Below are 27,835 nucleotides of genomic sequence, written 5' to 3'. Positions count from 1 at the left end.
CGTCACCATTGCTTCGACTGATCCTGTTCCTGCTGGCTACAGGTATTGCTGGACTCTTCTCACCCTGTTGCTGTTTCTACAGCCTGTTATTGCTTTCGCCCACAGAACCTGTTACTTCTTATTCTCCTTCCTGTTACTGCTGCTTCTGCTGACTCTGTTCCTGCTTCTTACAGGTATTGCTGTCTCTTCTCATCATGATCCTGCTGTTTCTACATCTTGTTACTGCCCTTGCCGCCTATTCCAATGTTGTCTTGCATTCCCATTTCTTCCAGCGCCTTCTACTGTTCGTTCTGCTGACCCTGTGACTGCAATTATGTTGGTTTTGACCCTCTTCCTGCGCCATCAGATTCTACCGTCGGGTCGCTGCGACATCCCACAAAGGTTGGACATATACACGCCGTGCACGTCCTGCGCTGCGGTGACCAGCAGCCTGTGCCTGCGCGGCTTCACCAACGGCGGCGTGACCAACTGCAGCTACACCGTCAACATCGGCGCCACGGAAGTGTCGCTGGACGGATGCCAAAGGCTGTGCGTCAAGAGCTTCATGCAGCCGCGATGCTGCCCGCAGCATTGGGGGCCACTTTGTCTTCGTAAGTCGCTGGGGAAAAAAAAAAAAAAAGACTCTTTAAGTTGGGACAAGGCAAGGCAGCGCTTTCTTAAAATGAAACACAGATAGTGAAAAAGAGTTTTAAGCTACAGCTCAACAATTCAGTACTAAATTGTTCTCAGTCTGCATGTTTGTAGCACTTCAAACATATTTTATGCATTTAGAAACAAAACACAAAATTGAGATGTTTCATTAAAAAAAAAAAAGGTGTGAAAATTTGGATAGGAGATGAGTGTAAAACGTTTGAACATCTCTGAAGTAAACAAACTGCAAAATGCTTGAAAGTGAACCAATGTTCCCAATATGATCCAGCCTGTCCCAGCTGGTCGGGGAAGACGTGCAACTTCCATGGGACGTGCGCGGACGGAGACCTCGGCAACGGGACCTGCGTCTGTGATGTCAGTACACTTCCTGTACACCTGTCACAACCGCCTCTTCTGCCTGTTCCTGCTTCTTCTCATCTCTGTTCCTGCTGCTTCTTATTCCCGTTCCAGCTACATCTTCTGCCTGTTACTGCTACTTATTCCTTTTCCTGCTGCTTCTATTACCTGTTCCTCCTACTTCCTCTTCCAGGTCCTTCTACTGGGTGTTCCTGTTGTTTCTAATCCATATTACCGTTACTTTTCATGCCTGTTCCTGTTGCGTTGACTTTGTTTCTGCTGCTTACACTGAGCCTGTTACATCTTCTTTCACTCATCCCGCTACATCTGCCTGTTCCTGCTGCTTCTCATGCCTGTACTTATTCTGCCTGTTCCTGCTGTTTCCACTGAGCCCGTTCGAGCTTCTTTCACTGCTCCTGCAACATGTGCCTGTGACCACTGCTTCTTCTTAATCTCTGTTCCTGTTGCTTGTCGTGTCTGTACCTGCTGTTTTGTAACGCCTGTTCTGCGGCGTGGTGCGGTCAGGACGGCTTCAGCGGGTTTGCGTGTCAGGCGTGCAGCAAAGAGAAAACGTTTGGCAACAACTGCGACAAAGGTGAGAGCTCACGCGCACGTTGGACTCCATTAGAAATGATGCCGGGCTCTAGATGGGATTATTGTGTGACTACTCCATAAACACACATGTTTTTGTTGTGTTGTGTTTGCGTTTGTGTCAGCGTGCGACTGCGAGCACGGTACGTGCGAAGACGGGCCGGACGGCAGCGGCCGCTGCTTCTGTCAGCCGCCGTACACGGGAAAGCGATGCGACCAAGGTGACGCGCGCACTCATTCATAAAAAAGCGTACATACGAGATAATTACACTTTAGAAATAAGACATTTAAAAATAAAACAAATTTCAAATAAAAAATCTGACAGTGGTAAAAGAATAAGTGATGTAATTATTTAATCTAATTATTATTATTTAATCTAGTTATTTCATTTGATTAAAAAAAAAAAAAAAAAAACATTATACATTAAAAGACAGTTATCCAGTAATAATAAAAAGTAAAGGATTATCCAATAATGATATAATACAAAAAATAATATATATATTTAAAAAATGCAGTACATTTAATTTCATTTTATTCAATCCGGTAAATATATCAGTAATAAAATGTAATTAAAATTAATAAAAGTGATTAAATCCAAGGGATTCCTTTGTTCAAATAATGAAAATGAATTCCATTCAAAATTGTTATTGAATTTAATTCACTTTACATTTGTCCTCTGTTGTTGTTGTTTTATTGTCATTTGTCTCATTGCAGCCAACCCTAAAGGTCCGGTATGGAGCTAGGGTGGCCATTTTTGTAGTTTTTGGCATGACATAAGCACGCGACAGCATCACCCACATTCAGTCCAGTTGCTACCGAAGATCTCGAACATTCATCGAGTGCGCTTATTGTGTTTTTGTGTTCAGTGAACAGCCGGTGCCGCGCGTGCGGCGCGTACTCGTACTGCCAAGGCGAAGGAGACGCCGCCACGTGCCAATGTTTGCCAGGATACCGGAAGACGCTGCAGAACCAATGCGGAAGTAAAAACACCACGCTTTCATGAGATGAAATTGCTCTCCTGTCACAAAATGCTGTCGGAAACGAGCACGTAAATGACAGAAATGTTCAAGTGTTGTGACCCAAATTGTACGATTTAGTTAGTATATAAAATGTAGTTTGGATGAGTTTCAGTTGACCACCACAGAGCAGAAGTTGGAAATGACAAAAATCATTTCCAACATTTGCATCAACAAAAAAAAAATGAAGCGAGGTCGACTCCGACGGCCAGCATTGATTTCAATTTATTTTTTTATTTTTTTTTAAATAGAACAAAAGCAAAATAAAAGCTAATCAGTTATCATTGTCTTTGAATCGAATTGAATACATTTATTCCGTTTTACATTTTTAATAGTTTCGATTATTTTTCACCTTTGGGTGGCATCCTGTGGCACCAAAACATACATGGATAGAATTCGGAATACCGGAAGATGAGATTTTAGAAAAAAAAAATTCAGCAAATGGATGAAGTTAGTTTACTCTGTATTAAAAAACACAAACTGCAAGTAGGTGAATTAGTTAAACCAACAACAGAAAGGTGCAAGTTGACTTTTATTGTATTTCCAATGGGACTAATTGCGTTCAACTTTTGTACTGGAAGCGTGCAGCGGCGTCACTTGTTTGTTTTGTTTTCCCCAGGCGTGTGCGTGTTAAGCAGCTGCGACGTCAACGCGCAGTGCTCCTCGCAGGGGTCAAAGGTCACCTGCGCCTGCAAGGCCGACTTTGAGGGCGACGGCCGCGTGTGCGTACCCAGAAACCCGTGCGCCGTCAACAACGGCGGCTGCCGCCTCAACTCCACCGTCTGCGTCTTTAAGGGACCCAACAAGGTACGCCATCGATCCACGCCACCGACGTATCGGGAGAGGCACAACAATTGGCATTCTTTACACTGAATAAAACCTTTTTGTGAGCTTTTTCCAAAATGAAACGCGTCTCTCTGCTCAGGAAAGGTTGGGAAGCGCTTGTAAGGCTGACAGGAAGTCGGTGATAAGCGTTTGCTTTTGTCTCCCAGGCTGCCTGCGAGTGCATGTCTGGCATGTCTCCAGTGGGGGGCGCCGTCGAGTCGGGCTGCCAGCTGCTTTCGGCCTGCTCGGCGGACTCGTGCCACTCGTCGGCCGTCTGCCAAACCGGACTGGATGGAAAAGCCAGGTCATTAAAGAATGACAACATCCCACAACGCCTGAAGGTTGAATTCTTTTCGGTGTTTTTGTATTTGACATTTTTTTGGGGTCAGGTGTGTGTGCCAGCCGGGCGAGATCGGCGATGGGCGGCGTTGCTACGGTAACCTGATGGAGCGTCTGCGGGACCTGAACCGCAACGGAGCCCATAGAGAAAAACTGATGGGGGCCATCGACCTGTTTGGTTGCAACATTTCCTATACACATTACATACAGTAGACGTACTACGTACACTAGCTGTAGTTTTTATCAAGAAAAAAAGTTCACAACCAATCAGTCATGTAATTTATTCTGCTTCTTACTATCATTTTGAATGTGCTTTTTGGCATTGACATTTTTGTGATTCATTTTAAATGATTCTTTTTTAACGTTAATCAATGTTTGTATTTAATGAAATGTTTTATGCCTTCTACAAAACAGTCTATCAATTAATTTCATGTTAGCATTATTTTATAATTATATAAATTAATTTGATTAATCATTATATTTGGAAGTAAGCAAATTTTTTCCTAAAAGGTGCTATATAAATCTAGTTTATTATTAATCAATAAACTGGACAATTTTAAGTTAATTTAAGTCTCTGTACGATTCAGCTTGTCAAAATAGTTTTCAATTCATTTGATAATCGATTAGTTATTGATGAAACGATGAAATGTCGCACCGCTCCCAAAAGATCGCTCAATTTGGGAGTGGTAAGTGTTTTTCTAATTGTACTTGTGCTTTGTGTTTCAGAGAGAGGTTGTTTAAACCTGTTGAGTCACAACGGGCCGTTCACGGTTTTCGTCCCTCAGCTCCAAACCCCTCTGACTGTAAGTTGGACTTTTCTTGTGTTGACACAACTACTTTTTAAAAAGGGAATCTCTTACCTGGCGAACAGGCCAAAAACTTCCCCTTCCCCGAAAAATGTTCACGTGAACACTAGAAATTCAAAATGTCATCCTCCAAAAAGACACGACGAACGCAGTGGAACCCCAGATTTTGAATAGGTTTTTTTTCTTCCCCCTTTCCCTCGGAGTCTGTGAACGAGGAGGTTTGTCGCAACCACCTGATCCTGGGTCAGCACCTGCTGCGGGACATGACGGACGGCCGAGAGTTCGACATGTACGGAGGAGCTCACATGAGGAGCAAAGACGACAAGGTACGACGGCTTCAACCGCTTTACTTGAACAAAAATTTAGTATTATTATTTTTTTTTAAACGCTGAGGTGGCGAAAGTCCAGTCGACGTCAGTGAATCGATAACGTCGTTGATATTTTTTCAGTCGCTGCGCGCCCTCTTCACCCCACATCGGCTCATCCAATCACGTTCAGACACCTTTCATTTTTTTAAATTGAAAACAAGTCAAAATACCTCTCCAAATTGGTTGCATTTTCTTTTTTTTTTAAGAATGGAAACTAAAATGGGGAAAAAGCCAAAATATCTCCAAATTGGTTGCATTTTTTTTTTAAATTGAAAATATGAGAATAAAATCAAAATATACTTTCTAAATTGGTTGCATTTTCTTTTTTTTTTAAGAATGGAAACTAAAATGGGGAAAAAGCCAAAATATCTCCAAATTGGTTGCATTTTTTTTTTAAATTGAAAATATGAGAATAAAATCAAAATATACTTTCCAAATTGGTTGCATTTTCTTTTTTATTTTTAAGAATGGAAAATAAAATGGGGAAAAAGCCAAAATATCTCCAAATTGGTTGCATTTTTTAAAAATTGAAAATATAAGAATAATAAAATCTAAATACTTTCTAAATTGGTGGCATTTTTCAAATTGAAAATAAGTCAAGATCAAATCTCTAAATTGGTTGCATTTTTTAAAAATTGAAAATAAAAAAGTTAAAATATATTATGTCCCAATTGGTGTCATTTTTTAAATCATACCTACAAATTTTGTGAGATTTAAATTCTTTTTGTATAAAACAGAATAATCTTTTTCTTGTTTTTTCAAATTCAAATACAGAAGCCATCTGTAAATGTTTTTGTGCACAGCATTATACCGCCGTTTTGACCACCTGACTTATTCAGGCTCTTCGCCGCAGGCCAACCGAATGATTCGGACGAGAGTTTCCGTTGTTGAATTTTCCGTTTGTGCCTCGTTCTCGTCATTCCCGGCAGCGTTTCATCATGCTGCACGACCCCAAGCGGCTGTACAGCGTCGTGCGGTCCGACCTGCCGGCGTCCAACGGCGTCATCCACATCATCGACCGGCCGATCACGGGCCCCTCTGCGGACACGGCGCCCGTTCCTGCTCCTGCCTTGGTAGGACGTCAATGAACAGACATATGCACAATAACCAATCCAGATGATTATGAGTAATCATTTCTTTCTTTCTCGGGTTCAGTACGCAGCAATGAACGTCGGCGAGGTTGTGAGGAGAGATCCCATCTTCAACCGCTTCCTGTCGCTCATCGACGTCAGTCAACTTGCTTTTAGCCACAATTTCAAATGAAAATGTCATTTATATTCATAATGTAATAGCGGCCATTGTTTTTTTTCCACCCAAAACTCAAAGAAAAGTTCCAAGTACAATAGCTGCAAATTTTATAGTTTTTTTTATGTTATCATATTTCAGTTTATATTCATGCTTAAAAATATAAATTTTTCAAATTGTTAGACAAAACAAATGTATTGAGGAAAAAAAAAAAAGAAGATACCTCCAGATTTTTTTTTCCTTTTTAATATATCTTTTCTTTAAAAAGAGGATTAGATTTTTTGTTTTTCCAAAACAAAGATAAATATTTTTGTTGTTGAATTCTTTAAAAAAAAATGTAATAGCTCAAAATTTCTGAAGGTTTTTTTTTTTATTATTGGCATTTGTCTCATGAGCCAACCCTTAAGGTCCGGTATGGAGCTAGGGCGGCCATTTTTGTAGTTTTTGGCATGACATAAGCACGTGACAAGTATTTGTTCTGTAAAACCTTTTTAGCTCTAACAACTATCCATATTATTATTTATGATGATCGTTATTGATAATGTTGATGCGCGTGCGTGTTCAGAATTGCGGCGCGGTGCTGCCCCTAAACGGTCCGGGCCCTTTGACCGTCTTCATCCCCAGCAACCAGGCGGTGGACAACGCCCGAGACGGGAGCATCCTCTACATGCTCAATCACGTACGCACGCACACGTTGATTTCGCTTCGCTCGGTCAACATTCAAACTCGCTCCTAACCCCTTTTACTTTTTTTCCCATCAGTCCAAACATAAACTGCAAGAACTTCTCCGGAATCACATTTATTCCAAGGCGACCGTAAGTACGCACACACACCACAAGATAATATTTTCAAGCTGAAACACACAAAAAAAAAAAAAAAAGTATTACCTTCAAATATCTTTTTTTTTTCCCCAAAAAGTAAAATTTAAACTTTTTTTAAAAGAAAAACTAATTGTAAAAATATATAATTTTACAAATGGTTTCCCCCGCCCTATTTAAAACATAAAAACTCAAAATGCAATATCTGTATTTTATTTTTTTACTTTTTAACTTAAATTAAAATAAGTCTTTTTAATCCATAAAGAAAACAATTTTTTTGTTGTTTTAACAAATCTAAATATAGTTTCAAGGGTTTCTTAAAATCCTGAAAGATAGAATTGCCTTTATTATAATACATTTCTTTAAATTAATTTTATAATTTTATTTTACATGATACTGAATGAATATTTTCTATGGTAACCTGAAAAGCAAAAAAAATTATAATTATTTTTTTTAAATACAATAAAATATTCCAATTATTAGGTTTTTATTCCTCCCCAAACAAATTCAACTTGCACTTAATGAAATCCAAACACGCATTACATTTTGAAAGCTATATGGCAAAATATCAAAATGTTTCTTCCAAAACACAAACGTCCCTATCGGCGTCCACAGCTGACATCTGACGACCTGACGTCTCTGTCTCGCATCGAGACAACGGCCAATCAGATGCTGACCATCTCCGCCTCCGCCGACGTAAGCCGCTCTCTGATTGGCCGACGCTAACGCGACGGCGCCCCGCGCCGCCTCTCTCTTGACCTGGCGTCTGCTTCGTGTCTCGCGCAGGGCGACATCCTTTTGGGCGACAAAGGCGTGCGCGTGCTGTCGCCCAACAACCGGGCGCTCAACGGCATCATCCACCTGATTGACGGCCTCCTCTACCCGGCCACCATAATGCCCATCATGCCCCACAGATGCGACCACGTCAACAGCAGAATCACTCAAGTCCGTGCACAAACACACACACACAAATCTATTGGTGTACACAAAGAGAAAAACAATCTTTGTGTGTTTTTTTTCCCCCCCCAGAGTCAGTGTGTTCACTGCAGCTACCTGCACGAGACGTCATGTCCAGTTGGCAGCACTGAACTGGTAAAACAAAAAAACGACGACAACAAAAAGAACAGATTTCCATCCATGCAAATGATGTTGTGTTGTTCAGGACCGCCCCCTGATTGGCTGCGACTACGTAGCGTCCCGTATGCGTCTGTGGCTGAGCAAAGGCTGCGCCAAATACTGCAACGTCACCACGCGGGTCAGACAATACTTACATGCAGTGATTTCTCCAGATTCTCTGAACCTTTTGGCGATATTATGGACCGTAGATGATGAAATCGCTCAATTCCTTGCAATTGTACGTTGAGGAACAGTGTCCTTAAACTGTTCGGCTATTTTCTCACGCACTTGGCGAACCTCGCCCCATCTTTGCTTGTGAATGACTGAGCAATTCAGCCAAGCTCCTTTTCTAGCCAATCATGGCACCCAATGAGCCTGTTCACCTGTGGGATGCTCCAAACAGGTGTTTGATGAGCATTCCTCAACTTTCTCAGTCTTTTTTTGCCACCCGTCCCAGCTTTTTTGGAACGTGTTGCAACCATAAAATTCCAATTTAATGATTATTTGCTAAAAACAATCAAGTTGATCAGTTTGAACATGAAATATCTTGTCTTTGTAGTGTATTCAATGAAATATAGGTTGAACATGCTTTGCAAATCATTGGATTCTGTTTATATTTATGTTTAACACATCGTCCCAACTTAATTGAAATTATACATTTACTATATTGAATGTACGTAGTACAATCCAATAAGAAATGATGTGACTAAATAATGTTGTGCACATGCTCAGACGCCCGAGTGCTGCAAAGGTTTCTTCGGGCCCGACTGCAAGCCGTGCATCGGCGGCTTCCAGCATCCCTGCTACGACAAAGGAACGGTGAGCACCAACAACTATTATGATATTCATATTTACATTTATATGCTCTTCATTTTAGTTATGGTATTTTTTAAATATTTTTTATTGGGCTTTTTGTTTTTTTATATATATAATTTAGTATCTTTGTGTTTTTTGTATTATCTTGTCTTCTTGTTTTAGTGGCTTTTTCTTTTGTGGATTTGTTTTTTTTTTTGTATTTTGTAATGTTTTTATTTTTTTCGGGCTATTTTTGTAACATTTTTATCATTTTCTTTAGCCATTTTATAATGCTTGTTGCTTTGATTTTGTATTTCATGTATTTTTGTAATTTAAACATTTGTGTTATAAATTTCTATTATTTATATTCATTTTAGTGCTATTTTTGTGACTTGGCTTTGTATTATTTTTTCTGAATTTATTACTTTTCATGATTTTGTTTTAAAAATAATTTCATATTTTTTTGTTTTACTTTATTTTCATAATTATGTTTGTGTATTTTGTCATTTTGTGTTATTTTTGTAATTGAATATTACATAAATTTTTTTTCTTTACCATTTTTGTACTGTATATATGTGTATCATTTCTCGTGTATAATGTACATTTTTTACCCCCAAAAATTGTCAAAAGTCAATAGTGCGAATAATACATAGGTATTGGAGAAAATCAAACATATGAGCACAACTGTGTGTTTTCTCATTTACTAAATAAAAGTAGGGCTGTCAATTTCAAAATAAGAGCAAGGAAATAAAAAGAAAGTATTATGTGTTCAAATAAAGTGCTTAACTTCAGAATAATTCTTTGAAAGAAAACTAACAAAATACAGATAATCATGTTTTGATCATATGGGTAGAAGCAAAATCATGCATTAGAAAAATGCATTATACATAGGTAGAAGGGTTTTCCGGAATTTTGAGGTCAACTTTGGGGGTGCGCATTATACACGAGAAATTACGGTATATTAAATTTCTTTTCTATTATTTTTAATGACTTTGACTTAGTGCTTCGACGGTATCCGCGGCAACGGCTCTTGCAGCTGTCAATCCCCCTTCGAGGGCGTGGCCTGCCACATCTGCTCTGACCCCTCCAAACACGGAGAGCTCTGCGACGAAGGTGACGTACACCCCCGCCGGTCGCGGACGGCCGTCTGCCTCGACCGCCGGTTTTCAGCGTGCGTGTGTGCATTCGCAGAGTGTCACTGCGTTCACGGCGTGTGCGACAACCGACCGGGCAGCGGCGGCGTGTGTCGGCACGGCTCGTGTCTGGACGGTTTCTCCGGCGAACGTTGCGATAAAGCGGCCACGCCGTGCAACGCCGATGGCCTGATGGAACACTGCCACATCCACGCGTACTGCACGCACAGCGGACTGCAAAGCACGTAAGGCTCCGCCCATGTCGTGACGGCACCTCACTCGCGTTTACAGACTTTACAGATATGGACCAAATATGGCTCCAAACATGGAGCAGTGTTAAGTTTCCCCGTAAATCATTTTCCAGAAGTCCCATAGGTGGCCAATATTCAAGAGGGAAAAAGTTGTATATTTATGAGAGTTTGAAAATAATTTTATATATATATGTGTATATATATATATATATATATATATATATATATATATATACACACACACACACACACACAGCGGGTATGGAAAGTGTTCAGACCCCCTTAAATTTTTCACTGTTTGTTATATTGCAGCCATTTTCTAAAATCATTGAAGTTAATTTCTTTCCACATTAATGTACACACAGCACCCCATATTGACAGAAAAAAAACGGAATTGTTGAAATTTTTGCAGATTTATTAAAAAAGAAAAACTATAATATCACACAGCCAGAAGTATTGAGACCTTTTGCTCAGTATTTGGTAGAAGCATCCTTTTGAGCTAATACAGCCATGAGTCTTTTTGGGAATGATGCAACAGGTTTTCCACACCTGGATTTGGGGATCCTCTGCCAGTTCTGTCAGGTTGGATGGTGAACGTTGGTGGGCAGCCATTTTCCGGTCTTTCCAGAGATGCTCAATTGGGTTTAAGTCAGAGCTTTGGCTGGGCTGTTCAAAAACAGTCACGGAGTTGTTCTGAAGCCACTCCCCCTGTACTTTAGCTGTGTGCTTAGGGTCATGGTCTTTTTTGAAGGTGAACCTTCGGCCCAGTCTGAGGTTCTGAGCGCTCTGGAGAAGTTTTTGCTCCAGGATATCCCTGTACTTGGCCGCATTCATCTTTTGTTCGATTGCCTCCGGTCTCCGTGGCCGGAAAAATACACCTTTTTATTCTAAACATTTTTATGACTAGCTTTTAAATGTATGACTTTTTTTCCTCATAATATTACAACTTTTTATCTCGTAAACATACATTTTTGTTTTGGTACAATTAGAATTTATTTTCTGGAAAATATGCATCTTTTAAATGTTGTTTTTAAAAAGACTCCAAAAAGCCCGCAGCTCCGTTACCACCGGAAATCACGCGGAGCAGTGTTGAGATTCCAAGGGAAAAAAAAAATACAACATTTTTTTTTTTTTTTTTTAAATAAGCGGGAATAAAGGCTTTCTCAGATTGGTTCGGTCCAGAAAAGAAAAAAACAAAAAGGAAACCATTTTTAAAAAGAAAAGAATTGAATTGCAAAAAGTTCACAAACAGATGAATCCGCGGGTACCAAACAGCAAGTATGCGGGGCACGCATTTGTTGTTTTTTTTCCTCGGAAATGACTTTTTGTGCTTGAAAATCCATGTCCAAGCACTTTTGCTCTTCGCGCCAACCAGGTGTGTGTGCCGGGACGGCTACGAGGGCGACGGCCACTCGTGCACGGCCATCAACCGCTGCCTGAAGAGCAACAGAGGAGGCTGCCACGCCAACGTAAGATTTCCACACAATCCAAAAGGCAGTGGTGGCAAGGCACAAAGTACAAAGTCTTGCTGTCTGCACCGAAAGTGGATGTTTGCAGTATCTGTACTATTCATTATTTTTCCAAACAGCTTTTCACTTTCACTTGCCTTACTTTGTCAAAATGAGCTTGATACTTTTTTCAGCCTACGTGGATTATGACGCTACGTTTAAAAAAACAAACAAAAAAAACAACAACACATAAATCGAAAGAAGAAATGTCAACCCAGCTCAAAAGTGTGTTTTTGGTCATTATGGTATATTTACAACAAAGTTACATATCTGAAAAGCCTTCGTTCAAGGCCTATAATTCGACTTGTCACTCCGTGCTTGTTACTGAAGAAATTTGACAATGCCCTAAAAGGTCAAAGGTGTTTTATTTTCTTTTTCTTGCCGATATGATGGTGTATTAGAAATATAGTTTCATATGTGGAAAGCCCTCATCAAAGCCTTTAATTTGACGATATACTCCGTGGGGTTTTGTTCCTGTTGAAATTTGCCCTGAGCCCATCTCAAACATCAAAAGCGTGCTCATCAAAAATGTTTTTGGGCCATTACGTCGTTCTATGAGTGTATATTGACAATGTACGTGCAGATATGTAAAGCCCTCAGCAAGGCCTTTCATTTGACGTATGACTCCATGTGTACTTTTTCCATATCTGAATTAACGTTGTTTTTTTCGGTTTGGCCAGGCCGAGTGCTTGTACATGTCTCCGGGCAACGTGTCGTGCGTGTGCGTGGACGGTTGGACTGGCGACGGGCGCGTGTGCGTGGAGGTCAACAACTGCCAGACGGACGCGCGAGGAGGCTGCAGCCCAAACGCAGACTGCAACCACATCGGACCCGGACAGGTCAGAAAACGCGCGAGGCTCGCTATGCTGTGTTGCCGCCGTACCGCTTTATCCTCTCTAGGGTCGGGGGCGTGCTGGAGCCTATCTTCGGGCGAGAGGCGAGTACACCCTGAACCCCAGCCAATCGCAGGGCACATAGAAACAAACAACCATTCGCACTCATATTCACACCTACGGGCAATTTAGAGTTGTCAATCAACCTAGCATGCATGTTTTTGGGATGTGGGAGGAAACCGGAGTACCTGGAGAAAAGCCACGCAGGCACGGGGGGGGGAACATGCAAACTCCACACAGGCGGGGTCGGGATTCGAACCCCGGTCGTCAGAAGTGTGAGGCAGATGAGCTAACCGTGCCGCTATAAACAAATGTATTCATGTAAAAAAAAAAAAAAAAAAAATGTTTCTTTCCATAAAGAGAATCAAATCTTCTGTTCTCACTCGTTTGAAATGTTTTTACTTATATTAATAGATGAATACTTTTCCAGATACAAAAACAAACTTTCTGTTCTCACTAATGTTACATATTTTATTCTAAATATAAAAAATATATACAAAACATTATTTGAAAACTAGAATGAATGCATATTTTCCCATTTTTGCATTTTTCCTTCAAATATTTATTTTTCCATACACAGAAAACGACTCTTCTCTCACAAATTTTTTTTTATTAATTAATATTAATACGTTATGTATTCCCAAATAATTTAAAAAAATGTATATTACATGGGAAAAAACGTTTGTTCTCCCAATGAAAATCTACCACGAGCACCCAATGATGTTTTTGTATTTTTTTATATGACTAAACGAATATACATTTTATTAACATATAATCGTGTGTGTGTGTGTGTGTGTGCGCAGAGCGAGTGCGTGTGTAAACCAGGTTACATGGGAAACGGCGTGGCGTGTGACCTCGTTAACCCCTGCTTGAGCAAAAACGGAGGCTGCCACGACCTGGTAACGACGCACATATGCCACACCGCACGGATTTTGTTGACTTCAATACCTGGAATGCCCTCGCCAAGCCCTTCCATTTGACGTACAGCGCCCTCCGAAAGTATCGGAACGGCAAGGTCCGTTGCTTTTGTTTTTGTTGTGTACCGAAGACATTTGTGTTTCAGATCAAAAACGAATATGGGACAGAAGTTCAGAATTCCAGCTTTTATTTCATGGCATTTACATCGAGATGTGTTCGACAACTCAGGACAGAGCACCTTTTGTTTGAAGCCGCTCACTTTTCAAGTGAGCAAAAGTGTTGGAACAGACATGATTAAATGAACTTCAAGTGAATAACATTTTGGAAATTTGGTGGCCTTACCCTTACTGGCAAGAACCGCATCAAGCCTGCAAACCATTGACTTAACCAGACAGTTGCATTTTTCATTTGAAATGCTTTTCCAGACCTCTGCTGCAGCCTCTTTCAGTCTCCTCATCAGGAAGAAAAAATGCATGCTCTATTGGGTTAAGGTCCGCCGGTCTAAGACCTTCCACTTTTCCCCCCTGATGAAGTCCATGTAGTAGTAGTAGTAGTCTCATATTCATCTTTTGATCTGAAATCCAAATGTATTCGGTATGCAACAAAAACAAAGGAATTGACCTCGCCGTTGCAATACTTTTGGAGGGCTACTGTATGACTCCATGGTGTTTGTTACTGATGAAATTTGACCTCGGCAGCTCCTAATAGATCAAAAGCGTGTTTTTGGGCCATTATGTCATCATACGAGGATATATCGGCAGCGTATGTGAAGAGCCCTCGCCGAGTCCTTTAATTTGACTCGTGACTCCGTGGGGTTTGTCGCAAATTGATTTTCAGGCAAAGTGCGAGCAGACTGAGGACGGCAACCGCACGTGCACGTGTCCTGACGGCTACGAGGGAGGCGGAATCACCTGCTACGGAACCTTGATGGAGGTCCAAACTTTACAATTGCAATTCTGTCTGTTCCTGTTTATTGTGTGTATTCGTTCTGATACGAGCAATTTGACTTGTTTTTAGTTTTATTACATGGCGGTTCACTCTTTGTACACTTGCATGAGAGTTGGAAATATTCAAAGTATGACGTGTGAAAGATTGCCTGGAAACAATGTGTGTGTTTGTGTGTGTGTGTGTAGGAGCTGGACATGAACCCCCTGCTGAGCAGCCTGTACTTCATGATTCATGTGTGTAAGCACTGTGTCATCTTCAAATGACATCACGCGAGCATTTGACCACGTGATCATTCACGCGTTTGTGTGTCTGTGTCGTGTGCGCGCGCGCGCTCATAGAGGTACCCTCACGCCGCCGACGACCTCAGCGGCAACCTGACCGTGCTGGTCCCGACCAGAGCGGTGCTTCGGAATATGAGCGACGCCGAGGTCACCTTCTGGAACACGAAACACCGCCTCCCGCACTTCCTACGGTGCGTCGACACACGCACGCACATACACGCGGACACACACTAACACTTGCATTCACAAACAAACTCACAAAACCAAACACAACTATATACACTTGTACACAAACACACGAACAAACACAAACATAGACACCGATGCATGCAAACACACAAAAAAAATGCACAAACATGCACTCTTACACACACACATTAGCAACTTTCTGTGTGACTTCCTGCTTCCAGGGGTCACTTCCTGCCAGGCATTTACTCCATGGAAGACATGGAGGCAATGATTGGCCGCAAGCTAGCCTCCATGAACACGCCTACCCAATGGGAGATCAGGAATAGCAGCAAGGTAGCACGCTAGTCATTTTAATTATTAATATTGATTATTTAATTCGCAGAACGGCGGACGAGCGGTTAGAGAGTCCGTCTCACAGTTCCAAAGTCTGGGGTTCCAATCTCGGCTGCGGGTTTCACGTCGGCGGTGCGTTACGGTTTCGTATTGTCGTTGCAGGGAATTCTTATCGGCGACGCCGCCATCGTCACCCGCAACCAGCCGGCAATCAACGGCTACATCCACGTCATCGACAAGGTGAGACGACTTTAGAACTGATTGAAATGCTAGCGTGCTAACAGTTCATAGCCTAACATAATGCAAGATAGCAACCTGAATCCAATAAGCAAGATGGAGGATGTAACGTATTCGGATACCGCAGTATTTGAAATGAGAACTGATCAGATGCTAACGTGATCGGCGTGTTTTCAGGTTCTGTTTCCGTCGCGGTCGGAGCTCCCGCCCGAGCCTCCCACACTGACGGCCTTCCTGGAGGCCTCGCCGAACTTCACTCTGTTCCGTCAGTTCGCTCTGGTGGGTGAGATGCCTGGCTGTGTGTGTGTGTGTGTGTGTGTGTGTCTGTGTGTATATATGTTTTGTGTGTATTGTGTGTGCACAATGTTAAACATGCATGTGGTGTGTTTATTTACATGCTTATATGTTGTGTGTGTGCGTGCTAATGTTTGTGTTTTGTGTATTTGTGTGCTCTGCCTGTATGTGTGTGATGTGTGTGTGTGCGTGTGTGCTTGTGCAAATGTGTTGGTATCCGTTATGTGCATTGTGTGTGTGTTTCTATTTGTGTGTGTATGCGATGTCTGTGTGTGTGTGCTTTTTGTGTGGCGTGTGTATCTGTCTGCCTTGTTGTCGGTGAGAGTGCATGTATGTGTATGTGTTGTGTGTGTGTGTGTGTATGCTTCTTGTATATGTTTGTAGTTGCATGTGTGTTGTATGTATGCTCTGTGTTGTTTGTGTTTGTTTAGTGTACGTGTTGTGTGACGTGTGTTTTTGTTTGTCTGCTGTGTGTGCGCGTGGGTTGTGCCCGTGCCTCTTATCCGCACTTAACTTCTCGGCGGCAGACGTACAACCTGTCGGAGGAAGTCGAGCAGACGCCGTTCACCCTTCTGCTGCCCACCGACGCCGCCGTCCGCCAGTACCTCAGCGATACCAACTCCACGCAGCTGGTACGTCGCCTGCCCAGTGACAATTTATACAAACCTTAACGTGGGAGCAGTTAGTCTGCTAATATACTGTACGTACAGTACGTAGTACGATAAAGCAAGATGGCAACAAATGAGAATCAATCACATGCTAACACGCTAACAAACGCAGGACGCCGACGTCTTCAAGTATCACGTGATTGGCGGCCAGCTGCTCTTCCCGGACCAACTCTACGACGGCGTGCTCAAGAGCACCCGGCTGGGCGCCGACTACCAGGTCCAGTTCCACCTGGACACCGACAACCGGGTAACACAAAACCTTCGCCGACATTCTGGGACTTTGCCATCGTCGTGAGTATGAGTGGATCTTTTTTGTTGTTGTTGGCGCCTTCAGACGTTGGTGAACGACGTCCCGCTGGACAGCGCCTTCACCGAGACGCAGTACGGCGTCATCATGGTCATCCCGCGGGTCCTCACGGTGCGCCGTAACAGATGCAGCCAGGAGATCATCGTGCAAGTCAACGTAAGTGCCAACGTGCTAGCAGGTGCTATGCTAAGATATGGCTCATTTTAATATCATTTAATATCATTAATATCATTTAATGATAAAGACCATTTAAAAAAAAAAAAAAAAAAAATCGAATTTCGCAATTTTTTTTAATGCCACTTTGATTTTATATGGGTAATGTATTTGCTGTCATTGATCAAATGACATAAAAGTGACCCTCGACAAGCCGAGTAGATTTGCACGGCATCCGTCCGTGTATTGCGCTGATCATTTTGTCTTTGTCACAGCATTTTCCCTCTGTGTGGTTGCACTTCATTAGGGCCGGTGTACCGCCTGTGACGCAACGCCCCGCTGCATCAACAGATACAAGCCGGTGAGTCTGTCGCATAGAAGTGAAATGTAGGAAAACCACAACTACTCGCCCTTCCAGGGTGCATGACTGGCGCCTCATATAGAACACCAACAGGAAGCAACAAGAATGTGTGTGCGTGCGTGCCAGCACTCTCCTTTGGCTCGAATCTTTCATTAACAATATAAATGTAACAATAGGCTAGTTTAACCTTTACCTTGGAGCACCGCCTCATTTGAATAAAAACAAGGAGAACTCAGAATGAGACTCATAACCTTCAATGGAAGTTTGTTTGTCTTTGCACAGTGCTCGTAATATTTCCCCCACACTAAACACGCAAACGCGCCTTATTTGTATAATAAGGCTTTGCTGACTAAGTTACCGATTACAAAAAAGAAGGAACGAGGGAGCACGACAAAGGGACAATATGAGGAACCAACACAGAACATGGCGGGGATGGGGGTTGCAATCACGCAGACAGCTCAGATCCTGCGAGCGTTAACTTTAACCTTCCCCCAGCACTCGTGCACAGGTGTCAAACTCAAGGCCCGGGGGCCACATCGGATCCGCTGCAGCATTTTATGTAGCCCGCAAAAGTGCGTCCACTTCATGTGTTTTTGCTAAAATACCAAAATTGCAAATTGTCGTCACTTTTAAGCACCCATTTACAATAAGTTGAATAATAGTTGAAAATTATTTTTTTTTTAAACTGGCTTCTGATTTCAATACTAGTGTATGTAACAATATGAGACAATCATAGTCATAGAAATAAAATATGAAACCACACTTTGTTTCTTTAATTTCTTGTTCATTTTAACGTGTGGTACCACTAAAGCTACATTACCCAAAGAATACGAGCACAACAAAAATGCAGCTGGTTCCGTGATATTTGACCAGCTTAAGCTTAATTGTATTCCCAGTGAATTTGGGTATTATCAAGAAAACCATAGAAAATGGCGCGATATCAGCTCTTCAAATAAACTCTTATGAGCTACTTTTGTTGTGATTATCACACTGGTACGAACAAATTTACCTTCAGTTTGGGAGGCATTAAAAATGAGCAAGTAACTGAAGAAACAAGGGCGGTCTGATAATGATTTCCATGACTGCACATTCATATGGGGTCACATTCCGACCAGAACAAAAATATTGCGTTTGACACCCCTGCTCTAATGCATCAACCGCTTATTCTGAAAATGCAATGTCATGTCGTGCCGACCGCCTGTATGTGTGCATGAATCAAACGTTCCTTGTACTTCGTATAATGACAATGACAAAGATTCTAATTCTGCCGCGTGTGTGTCTGTGGCAATGCGTTTGGTGTCTTTGTCTTACCTCAGATCAAAATGCAGTTCCCGGAGAACATGAAGCCCAACTGTCGATACAGAACGCGCGTGGGATCCCGGAGGAAGTCCATGCCAGGCTGCGTGATCAAATGTCTGCAGGTCGCCAAGGTAGCCACCATTACTTACTGCTAACAGCTAGCATGCTAAGAACCTGCGTTGGAGCATCATGTGCCTCAATGGACAGCTGTGGGAATGCTCAAGCCTACTGAGATGAGGTGCATGCTTACATGCTATCCGTTGGTATGCTAACACATTGCGAGATAGCAAACTGAGAACCAAAAAAAACAATTTCACCTCATGCCGTCCTCGGCTGCTATTGCAAATGAGAAGTGATGAAATGCTAATAGCCGGTATGCTAACATATAGCAACTTGAGATTCTGTCAGATTCAAATGACAAATTGAAAAATGCTAACAAGCTAACAATTGGAATGCTATTACAGAACAACTTCAGTATTCAAAGATTGATAGGATTTGGAGGCATACCGGGGAGTTTACGAGGACTGATCAACTGCTAACATGCTGTTAGCAAGACAGGGACCCGATTAAAGTTGGCGCTAAGACAGCTCGATAAGAATTTCACATCATGCCCTGGAGTTGGGTCATATTTCACACTGGAGTGAATAAAATGCTAACAGTTAGTATGCTAACACATAGCGAGATGACAATCTGAGTCGAGAAAGCATGAATGCAACTGGTGAAGGATATGACATCATGCGCCATTTCAAAGGAGGGTTGATCAAATGCTAACATGTTAGCATTTGACCGCTATTGCTTTGACATCATGGCCTGGGGTTTGTGACTCTGAAGCCTCCCGACGTGTCCCCGCAGCATCAGTCCTGTTGCCGCGGTTACTACGGCCACGAGTGCTACAAATGCCCCGGGGACGTGGGCAGCTGGTGCTCCAATCACGGTCAGTGTCAGGACGGTCTCCGTGGCAACGGGGAGTGCCGCTGCTACGAGGGTTTCCATGGCACCGCCTGCGAGGACTGCGAGCCGGGACGTTACGGCGTCAACTGCACTTCCAGTGAGGAGCGCACACACTCACACACACATGCAAAGAGTAAAACAGACGTGCGCATACACACGCATCAGAATTCGAGTGAGAATCTTTGTTGTCATTGTACAATATACAACGAAGTTTGCAACACACACAGCATACTATGACACACACACATGAACACGCGCACAGAGCGAGAGACACACGTGCGCACCCTTTAACAAGTGTCACACAAGTGTAAAAATAAGTGAAGCACCGTCACGTACTGTAAAAGTGAAACGAAAGAAAACTATTAGTCACCTTTTGAAGACGCGTGACTGACACGTCATGGAGAACACCAACAGCGAGCAATAACCGTGTGTGTGTCTGCCTGTGTATCTGTGTGTGCATGTGTCGTGCGCACGTATGTGTGAACGTTTGGATGTTTGCGTGTTTATGATTGTCTCACTGCCTGTGTGTGCGTGCGTATTGCAGGGTGTGCGTGCGACCACGGGAAGTGTGACGATGGCTTGTCAGGAAATGGCAGGTGTGTGTGTCACAAAGGCTGGAAGGGAGCCTCGTGCTCCATTGGTGAGGCATGCACACACACACACACACACACGCGAGGCATGCATACACACACACACACACACACACACACCTACCTACCAACTGAATATATGTAACCGCCCATCATCTGTGTGCGTGTGTGGCAGAGATCAAGGACGACGCCTGCGGAGGAGTGTGTGCTGAGAACGCCAAGTAGGTTCTATTGATATGTGCGTGTGTTTGTGTGTGTGCGTGTGCGTATGTATTTGCCGCCATTTTGCCGGTGATCTGGCATCAAACCCATTAGAAAATGGCAAATGAAAGTGCGGCTGCATCACACGAACCGAATAAAGCGCCAATAAGCGCTTTGGGGATTGCCCCCCCAAAAAAACCAAAATAAATTGGAAAGAATCCGCAAGTAGGTGAATCTGCGGGTGTTCGCTGTATACGTAAAGGTATCGTTTGTTTAAAATGGTGCCGCGATGTGGAAGAGTGGTAGAAGTTCTGCTCTTCGTGCTAGAGGCCTTTTGTCAAAAAAAAAAATAAATGTGCCGGCATTACCAGATAACGAGCAACCCTTTATTGCTCAGTGACTATTTTTTTGTTAATGTCTTTATGTCTCCAAAGTGTTCTGTTGTCGTACTAGAGCGGCTCCAACGACCGGAGACAAATTCCTTGTGTGTTTTTTGGACATACTTGGCAAATAAAGATGATTCTGGTTCTGGTTCTGGTTAACCCACCCACCTCACAGTTTGAGTTCGAGGGTTCGAATCTGGGCTGCGAGTTTGCATTTTTGCCAGAGTCCTCGGGGCTTCCTCCCGCAAAGCCGCAAGCCCACGAAGGACTCCACATTGTGTTGCGGTGTGAATGTGAGTGCTTGCGTTGTGCCGTTGGCTGGAAATGCAAAGTCGGACGGCTTTAAACGCGACACGTTGTCGTTGTCGTCGTGCGGCGCAGCTGCATCTCGGGGCCGCAGGGAACCGCCTGCGTCTGCGTCGCCGGATACCAAGGCAACGGCACCGTCTGTAAAGGTAACGCACTCTACTGCAGTACTTCTTCTTTTACAACTTCTACTTCTATTACTTCCTCTACTTCTACTACCTTTACGTCTACTTCTTCTTCTTCTACCTTTATTCCTCCTACTACTTCTGCTACAGTTTGTACTTCTATTCCTGCCACTTCTACGCCTTTTTTATTTTTCTACTTCTAATTTAACTTCTACTTTTACTACTTGTTCTGCTTCAACTACTTGTTGTACTTCTTCCACCGCTTGTACTACTACTACCTTTTATTACGTCTACTCCTATGACGTCCTCCGACTTCTACTACCTTTTCCCGCTGATGGTGTGTGTCCCCGCGCAGAGGTGGACCCGTGCGGCCTGTCGAACGGCGGCTGCTCGAAGTTCGCCACCTGTTTCAAAGTGTCGGCGGGCATGCACACCTGCAAGTGCAACAAGGGCTACGCGGGCGACGGCGTGGTCTGCCTGGGTAAGCGCATCCACATACTTTGAGAGGACGTGAGGAATACTCACAAAAGGTTTGGGATATTGGCGTTGACTTTCCGGATGAAGCTTACAGGTCGGCTGGATTTGACCTCGCGTAACCTTTTTCAGAGGCGGACGGCTGCCTGGTCAACAACGGAGGCTGCCACAAGTCGGCCGACTGCATCAGAACGGGACCCGACACCGTAAGACCGCGCCTCATTTATTCACGCTAGCTGGCGTCATTTGTCAATCAGTGAACCGTCCAATCACGGGCAGGAATGAGCTTTTGACTCATTTACATTCGGTCCTTTGAAGACGAACGTGTCTAACTTGACCTTTCCAGAAACATTTACAGTGGCGCCTTGAGATACAAGCGACCCAACTTAAGAGTTGGGTTTTTTTTGGTTTTTTTTTTAGATCGGCTGATTTTTTAAAAATATTTTTGTTTTGCTCAACTAAACATAAAACAGTTGTGTATTTAAAACAACCACGTAGGCTCCACTAGCTTAATGCTAACATGCAGTGGGAAACTCCATAGGCGCACAGACTAACAATTAGCATCTATATGGCGGTGCCTTTAAGCAACACGTAGACAGGTAATACAACAACACTCACAGCACATATTCTTTATCCTCCGCAAAGAACGACTAATATTACTGCCGTACTGACAAGGTCAGAGAGAAGCTGAATCTCCAGTACAATAGTGTATTTATGTACGTCTGTCTGATACTTTGCCCAGGTGGAGGGGGAAAAAAAAAAAAAAAAAAAATGTAGGTTAGCCTGACTGAAGACTTGATTGCCGTTTTTGGGTCGGCTTCCCCCCCCCCCCCCCCCCCCCCCCCCCCCGTGCAGGTGGCGTGCAGGTGTCAGGTGGGCTTCCAAGGGACCGGCAGGTTCTGTTTCCCGAGAAACCCTTGCAGAACCGTACGTGTTCCGTCACATATCGTTTGCCACTTACGATACCGCCACTGTACATCATCCGTGTCTTCGTGAAATGTCCGTTTGTGTGCGTGCAGAACAACGGCGGCTGCAGCAAGTACGCCCGCTGTGAGTATTTGGGTCTGGGCCAGAGGAACTGCACGTGCCTCCGAGACCACGTGGGCGACGGCATCGATTGCCGGGGAAACACCAATGCCGTGAGTCACATGACCCACGACAGCGCGCCCTGCCTCCATCACAATAACATTGTCCCTTTTTTGTCGTGGTCGCCACACAGGAGGTGTTCAGAAACCCCGAGAACGCTTTGTTCCACTACATGCTCTCTGTGAGTTCAGTGACAAAAAAAAATACAGTGGGACCTTGACACACAAGTTCACCGAACTTCATTTTTTGGTGTTGCTTTTCTGCTTTGTGTCCCGAGCTGAAACGAACACACACACACACACACAAAAACCACTGAGCCGAATGGCTTATCTGAAACAAAAATGTAGGGTGAAGTACATCAAAAATGGCGCAAGTCAGATACTGTGATGCCCTCGCATGTGGGCAAGGAGAGCCACGTTTGCCGATGCAATTTCAGTTGTTGATTAAATGGGACAAATACAAAATGGGCGCTGATGTAGGCCACAGCTCACATCTAGACGCTCTCCCATAGAATAGCCGGCCACGTTCCTGACGCCACTCACTTGGCCACGCCTCTTAAAGGCCCACAGTTGTTGTGACTTTCAGCTTTATATTTGTTATGTTTTCTCATACAATAAAGTACATTTTCTCTTTATTAAAAACACAGAACATAAAAAAATCTGTAGCAGTGTTTGGGGCTGGAACGGATTAAAGGCATTTCAATTCATTTCAATGGGGAAGAGCGATTTCATTTAAGCTGGTCACGGAGCAAGTTAATGTCAAGGTACCACTTTATATTTAAAAAATATTGAAACATTTTTTTAAATGACAAAAAGGTGCTCATATTGTTTGCCTTTTTGTTCAGTTTTTTTTTTTTTTGTGTCTTTGTTTTGCAGGAGTCAGACGCTCGGAGTCTTTACGGCGACGGGCCGTTCACCGTCTTCGCCCCCGTGGACGACAGCGAAATGTATTCCACCGTGCGTACGATCCACGAAGCGATCTCTAGTTTCTCGCGTTGGCCTCCGAGGTCGTCAGACAAGCCATAAGTTATTTAGTCGCCCAAAAAGCTGCTCAAGTTCAAATTTGACGACCTTTAGGGCACTGGAACTCAGAGGTCGCGCTCTCATTTGGGTTCCAAATCCAAATCAGTATTTTGACACTTTTGCTGTGCATGTGTGTGTATCTTTTGTATGTTTGGGTGTGTGGGCATGTCTGTGTGTGTTTTTTTGCGTATTCATGTGTGTGTGCGTGCGTGCGTGCGCAGGTTAATGAGTGGAAGCTATTCGGGCGTCTCAACGATCTTGTGCGGTACCACGTCGTCGCCTGCGAGAAGTTGACTTTGAGCGACCTTCAAAACACCCGGCAGGCCGTCTCCACGTCTGGATACGTGCTGAAATTCAGTCTGCGGCAGGTCTCGCGCTCTCTATTTCACACACACACACACACACATACCTACAAGAACACACACAGACGTGCATGCATAAACACACACATTCACAAACACACACACACATTCCCAAACACTGCACACAAACAAAGACACAAAACTACAAACACACACACTTACGTTTTGCTGACTCAGCTGCTGACAGCGTCGCTTCGCGTGGAAGGAGGAAGCAATGTGAGGAATGCTGCTCGCTCCAAAAGAGCGCAAGCGGCCAAACACGATTATGGCCAAAATAATCACCGCGATTATTTTGATCAATATTGTAATCACGATTATTTCTCATGTTAGGGAAAAATCATTTCTGTTGCACTACCTTTTAACAAACAATATGTCAGTTTTCAGTGCAAAATGAATCTTTAAAAAAGTATCAATGATAGATAATAAGAATATATAATAATAACAATAACATGTTCGGCCCCTTGCGGCTGGCGCGCAGTGCTGCAAATGAAGCACTTTTCATATGAATTTTAAATGTCAAAAATCGGCTCGTTTAATCGTGAAAGCCAACTTGGCGATCCCGATTAAAATTCGATGAACCGTGCAGCCCGACGACCGACCGTCCGTGTGTGTGCGTGTGCTTGCGTGCGTGCGTGACAGGGCTCGGTGTGGATCAACAACGCTTCTCGGATCGTGAAGAGCGACTACACCACGTCCAACGGCGTCATCCACCACCTCAGCACCATGCTCACTCCCTACCCGCTGAACAGAAAACAGCGCGTCCAGAAGGTGGCGCTACTCCGCACCGCTAAGCAAAGCCCTCGGGGCATTTATCCCGTAGACATCCGGCCGGAGGTGCACGTACTTGTTTGCTCTTTGTGCCCACGATCAAGACAACGACATCAGAGTTTCCCACGTGGGCCACAAATGAATTTGGGCTTTTGCTTCTGCTCCTTCTGTGCGTCTACTCATCGATACCGCCGCTTTCCTTTCTGGCACGTGCAACCGCAAATACGCTACCGTGTTCCCTCGCCATATCGCAGTTCACCTATTGCGGATTCAGTGCATTGCAGAATTTTTTGCTCGTGTTTATATCGCACATAATATCGCGGCGTGGGAAAGAGAAGTTACTTGTTACACGCAGTCGTTCTACTAGTGCACTGAGTTGTCTTGCTAGTTAAGGCAAAGAGCATACTATTACATGGACCTTAAGTTGGATATTGAATAAATGCTCCAACGGCGTTCGAGACCACCAACAAAGAAATAAGATATCATATTTAAGCTTTTCTTTCTTCCATTCTTTTTCTCTAACAGATGAACTTCACTGCAGCTGCTCAATTTTACGGCTACAGCAGCTTCTACCAACTAGTGGAGGTAAATCTGTGATGACATCATCCTGTTCTATTGGCTCATCCGTCCATCATCCAACCATTGAGCATCGGCACGACTTTCGACCTGTGTTGCTGGCTTGCGCATCTATCTATCTATCCATCATCCACGCCACGCAACGGCGCGCGCGTTAGTTGTCCCTTGCGTCTTTTGTGTGCGCGCAGCGCGCCGGCCTGCTTCCGGCGCTGCAGTCGTCCATCCACCGGCCGTTCACGATGTTCTGGCCCAGCGAGCGGGCGCTCGGCTCGCTGGCCCCCGAAAGGCGGCGCTGGCTCTTCAGTCCCGACCACCAGGAGGAGCTGGCCGCCACCGTCAAAGCGCACATCATACGCAGCGCCAAGGTAACGGACGCAGCGCCAATTTGGCAAAATGCCCGCTCGGACGCCATAACACCTTTGGCCGTGCGTGTGTAGGTTCTGAGTGTCAGCCAGCCGACTAAATACTCGTCCTTCCGCACCATGCACGGATCAAGAATCAAGTATAGCTGTGACAAGACCGTGGTGGTGAGAACACACACGCAACACAGTGTCGCTATGGTAACAGTTGTTGTCTGACGTGTGCCGCGGTGATGCTATTTTGCAACGGGATCCTTATCGTGGCCGTCTGCTTTCACTTTCCAAATTGTTTTCTGTCTGTCCAAATCCCCGTGAGTGTCTTGTCACGCCTTCTCCGCGCGTTTGTGTTGACGCAGGGCGACATATTGATCAACGAAAACGCAGCCAAGGTGGTCGAGCGCTACCTGAGCTTCGACGAGGGCGTGGCCTACGGCATCGACCGGCTGCTGGAGCCTCCCGGCTTGGGGGCGCACTGCGACAGCCTCGAGAACAGGACCACCTATGTCAGTACCGCAAACACGTCAGCATCACGGTGTCGAGTAATCTCACAGCTGGCCAAAGTACACGCGTCGGGCGTGAATGCAAAATCATCGTCGGGTTCATGACACATGCGCGCCGGCCGATTTTCTTCAGCTGAGAACAGAAAATCCAACACTGCTACTAACTAGCTTGTCAATTACAGTGGACCCCGGCCCCCAAGCCCCCCAAAATAGGTCTAATGATGCCACTAAAAACAAAAACAAAAAACGAAACAAATACAAATTTGCTAACATTGTGAAATGACTAACAACAAATGCAAATTTAGCTAATGGTAGCAACAACAACAAAAATGTTTTGTTTTAGTTTTCTCAAATTAGATACAGTATTCGGGAACTCCATCATCTGTAAGAGCTTAGAAAAAGTCGTAGTTGGACCTATTTTGATGAAGTAAGGAGTAGAAAGTATTGGTATCTGTTTGTAAGACCCACGAGTCTTTTCGTGTTTTGTTTCTAAAGACAAAAGTGTTGAAAACGTGCAAAGACTGAGAACAATTTTGTATTGAATCGTTGAGAAATAATGTAGCTTAAAACTCTTTCTTTGCCATGTCAGTTGTGCAGATTTTGTTGGGGGCGGGGCTAAAACGGGGCCACGCTGATGCGAGCAGCGCACAGCATGAGTCGCCCCTCCCCCTCCATAGAAGTACTCGGTGCCTAGCATCTTTTTTTAATTTTGATGTCATAATTCCACTGTGGTCTGAAGGTCTACAGTAAGGCACATTACAAATTAAACTAAATAAAATAAGAACAAAAGTCCTACATTAAAACTCAAAAACATAACAAAGTGGAAAGTGTGAATACTTTTGCCACCTGTGATTAATCTGTGTAAGATCCTCACTCGCGCGTGTGTGTCCAAACAGGGCCGCTGTGGCCGCTGTCTCTTCCCTCCGCCCTGTCCCATCCGACACCAGGACACGGTAAGACACCCCCGCCCCCTTCGGTTTTCGGTTTCAAGCCACAAAATGGAGGAAGTGAAGCGTAGCGTGTTTCAGGGCCACGTGGAGAGCTGCTTGAGAGCTCGCACCAAGTACGCGCTGAGCTACAAGCGCTGGTCTGCGGACCTGGGCAACCCACTCGGTCCGCTCAGGACCTTCGGCTGCAAGCGAGTGTGCAGCTTTCCGGGCTGGATCCAGAAGTGCTGCAAAAACCACTACGGCCGAGACTGTCAGGGTGAGGGAGAACCCGGACTGATGAACACAACACAAAAACTCCGTGTTAACCAAATTGAGCCAAGGCACATAATTTAACATGAGAGAAAAGGTCAGAAAAAGTGTATTTTGTGGGTTTCAAAAGTCTGCACACCCCTCGTCTAATGCCAGGATATTGGGATGCACACTTTCGAAATCCGCTATCGATATGTTGAAATAATGGACGCGCTTCTCTGTCTCTCCAGTGTGCCCAGGCGGCGTCAAGTCAC

General features: G+C 44.0%; 1 protein-coding gene across 2 annotated transcripts in view; it reads left to right on the top strand.

Moving 5' to 3' along the window:
• The window catches only part of stab1 (stabilin 1), a 44,729-nt gene that overhangs the window by 2,010 nt on the left and 14,884 nt on the right, over window positions 1-27,835 (top strand). The window contains exons 2-55 of one of the 2 annotated variants that reach the window (XM_061786428.1): window positions 347-590; window positions 920-1,005; window positions 1,513-1,582; window positions 1,704-1,799; window positions 2,445-2,558; window positions 3,214-3,401; window positions 3,587-3,723; window positions 3,809-3,936; window positions 4,485-4,561; window positions 4,768-4,890; window positions 5,862-6,005; window positions 6,088-6,159; window positions 6,743-6,856; window positions 6,939-6,992; window positions 7,611-7,691; window positions 7,782-7,940; window positions 8,025-8,087; window positions 8,158-8,250; window positions 8,844-8,930; window positions 9,908-10,019; window positions 10,098-10,284; window positions 11,666-11,759; window positions 12,479-12,637; window positions 13,495-13,590; window positions 14,447-14,542; window positions 14,743-14,790; window positions 14,896-15,029; window positions 15,249-15,360; window positions 15,523-15,600; window positions 15,775-15,876; window positions 16,419-16,523; window positions 16,672-16,806; window positions 16,894-17,022; window positions 17,327-17,380; window positions 18,697-18,810; window positions 19,532-19,727; window positions 20,175-20,270; window positions 20,396-20,441; window positions 21,186-21,259; window positions 21,591-21,716; window positions 21,842-21,915; window positions 22,565-22,636; window positions 22,729-22,848; window positions 22,929-22,976; window positions 23,671-23,751; window positions 24,039-24,185; window positions 24,819-24,947; window positions 25,473-25,532; window positions 25,712-25,888; window positions 25,961-26,050; window positions 26,239-26,385; window positions 27,279-27,335; window positions 27,411-27,588; window positions 27,812-27,835. The exon at window positions 27,812-27,835 is cut by the window's right edge and continues 126 nt beyond it. In XM_061786428.1, the coding sequence (XP_061642412.1) occupies window positions 347-590; window positions 920-1,005; window positions 1,513-1,582; window positions 1,704-1,799; window positions 2,445-2,558; window positions 3,214-3,401; window positions 3,587-3,723; window positions 3,809-3,936; window positions 4,485-4,561; window positions 4,768-4,890; window positions 5,862-6,005; window positions 6,088-6,159; window positions 6,743-6,856; window positions 6,939-6,992; window positions 7,611-7,691; window positions 7,782-7,940; window positions 8,025-8,087; window positions 8,158-8,250; window positions 8,844-8,930; window positions 9,908-10,019; window positions 10,098-10,284; window positions 11,666-11,759; window positions 12,479-12,637; window positions 13,495-13,590; window positions 14,447-14,542; window positions 14,743-14,790; window positions 14,896-15,029; window positions 15,249-15,360; window positions 15,523-15,600; window positions 15,775-15,876; window positions 16,419-16,523; window positions 16,672-16,806; window positions 16,894-17,022; window positions 17,327-17,380; window positions 18,697-18,810; window positions 19,532-19,727; window positions 20,175-20,270; window positions 20,396-20,441; window positions 21,186-21,259; window positions 21,591-21,716; window positions 21,842-21,915; window positions 22,565-22,636; window positions 22,729-22,848; window positions 22,929-22,976; window positions 23,671-23,751; window positions 24,039-24,185; window positions 24,819-24,947; window positions 25,473-25,532; window positions 25,712-25,888; window positions 25,961-26,050; window positions 26,239-26,385; window positions 27,279-27,335; window positions 27,411-27,588; window positions 27,812-27,835 (5,827 nt within the window). The remainder of the gene's footprint in view (window positions 1-346; window positions 591-919; window positions 1,006-1,512; window positions 1,583-1,703; window positions 1,800-2,444; window positions 2,559-3,213; window positions 3,402-3,586; window positions 3,724-3,808; window positions 3,937-4,484; window positions 4,562-4,767; window positions 4,891-5,861; window positions 6,006-6,087; window positions 6,160-6,742; window positions 6,857-6,938; window positions 6,993-7,610; window positions 7,692-7,781; window positions 7,941-8,024; window positions 8,088-8,157; window positions 8,251-8,843; window positions 8,931-9,907; window positions 10,020-10,097; window positions 10,285-11,665; window positions 11,760-12,478; window positions 12,638-13,494; window positions 13,591-14,446; window positions 14,543-14,742; window positions 14,791-14,895; window positions 15,030-15,248; window positions 15,361-15,522; window positions 15,601-15,774; window positions 15,877-16,418; window positions 16,524-16,671; window positions 16,807-16,893; window positions 17,023-17,326; window positions 17,381-18,696; window positions 18,811-19,531; window positions 19,728-20,174; window positions 20,271-20,395; window positions 20,442-21,185; window positions 21,260-21,590; window positions 21,717-21,841; window positions 21,916-22,564; window positions 22,637-22,728; window positions 22,849-22,928; window positions 22,977-23,670; window positions 23,752-24,038; window positions 24,186-24,818; window positions 24,948-25,472; window positions 25,533-25,711; window positions 25,889-25,960; window positions 26,051-26,238; window positions 26,386-27,278; window positions 27,336-27,410; window positions 27,589-27,811) is intronic. The other variant, XM_061786429.1, reaches the window with a different exon arrangement.

This window comes from Phyllopteryx taeniolatus, chromosome 9 (genome assembly GCF_024500385.1).
Source record: "Phyllopteryx taeniolatus isolate TA_2022b chromosome 9, UOR_Ptae_1.2, whole genome shotgun sequence".
NCBI lineage: Eukaryota > Metazoa > Chordata > Actinopteri > Syngnathiformes > Syngnathidae > Phyllopteryx > Phyllopteryx taeniolatus.
Note: the sequence above shows the minus strand (reverse complement) of the source record. Positions and strands in the feature narration are given on the sequence as shown.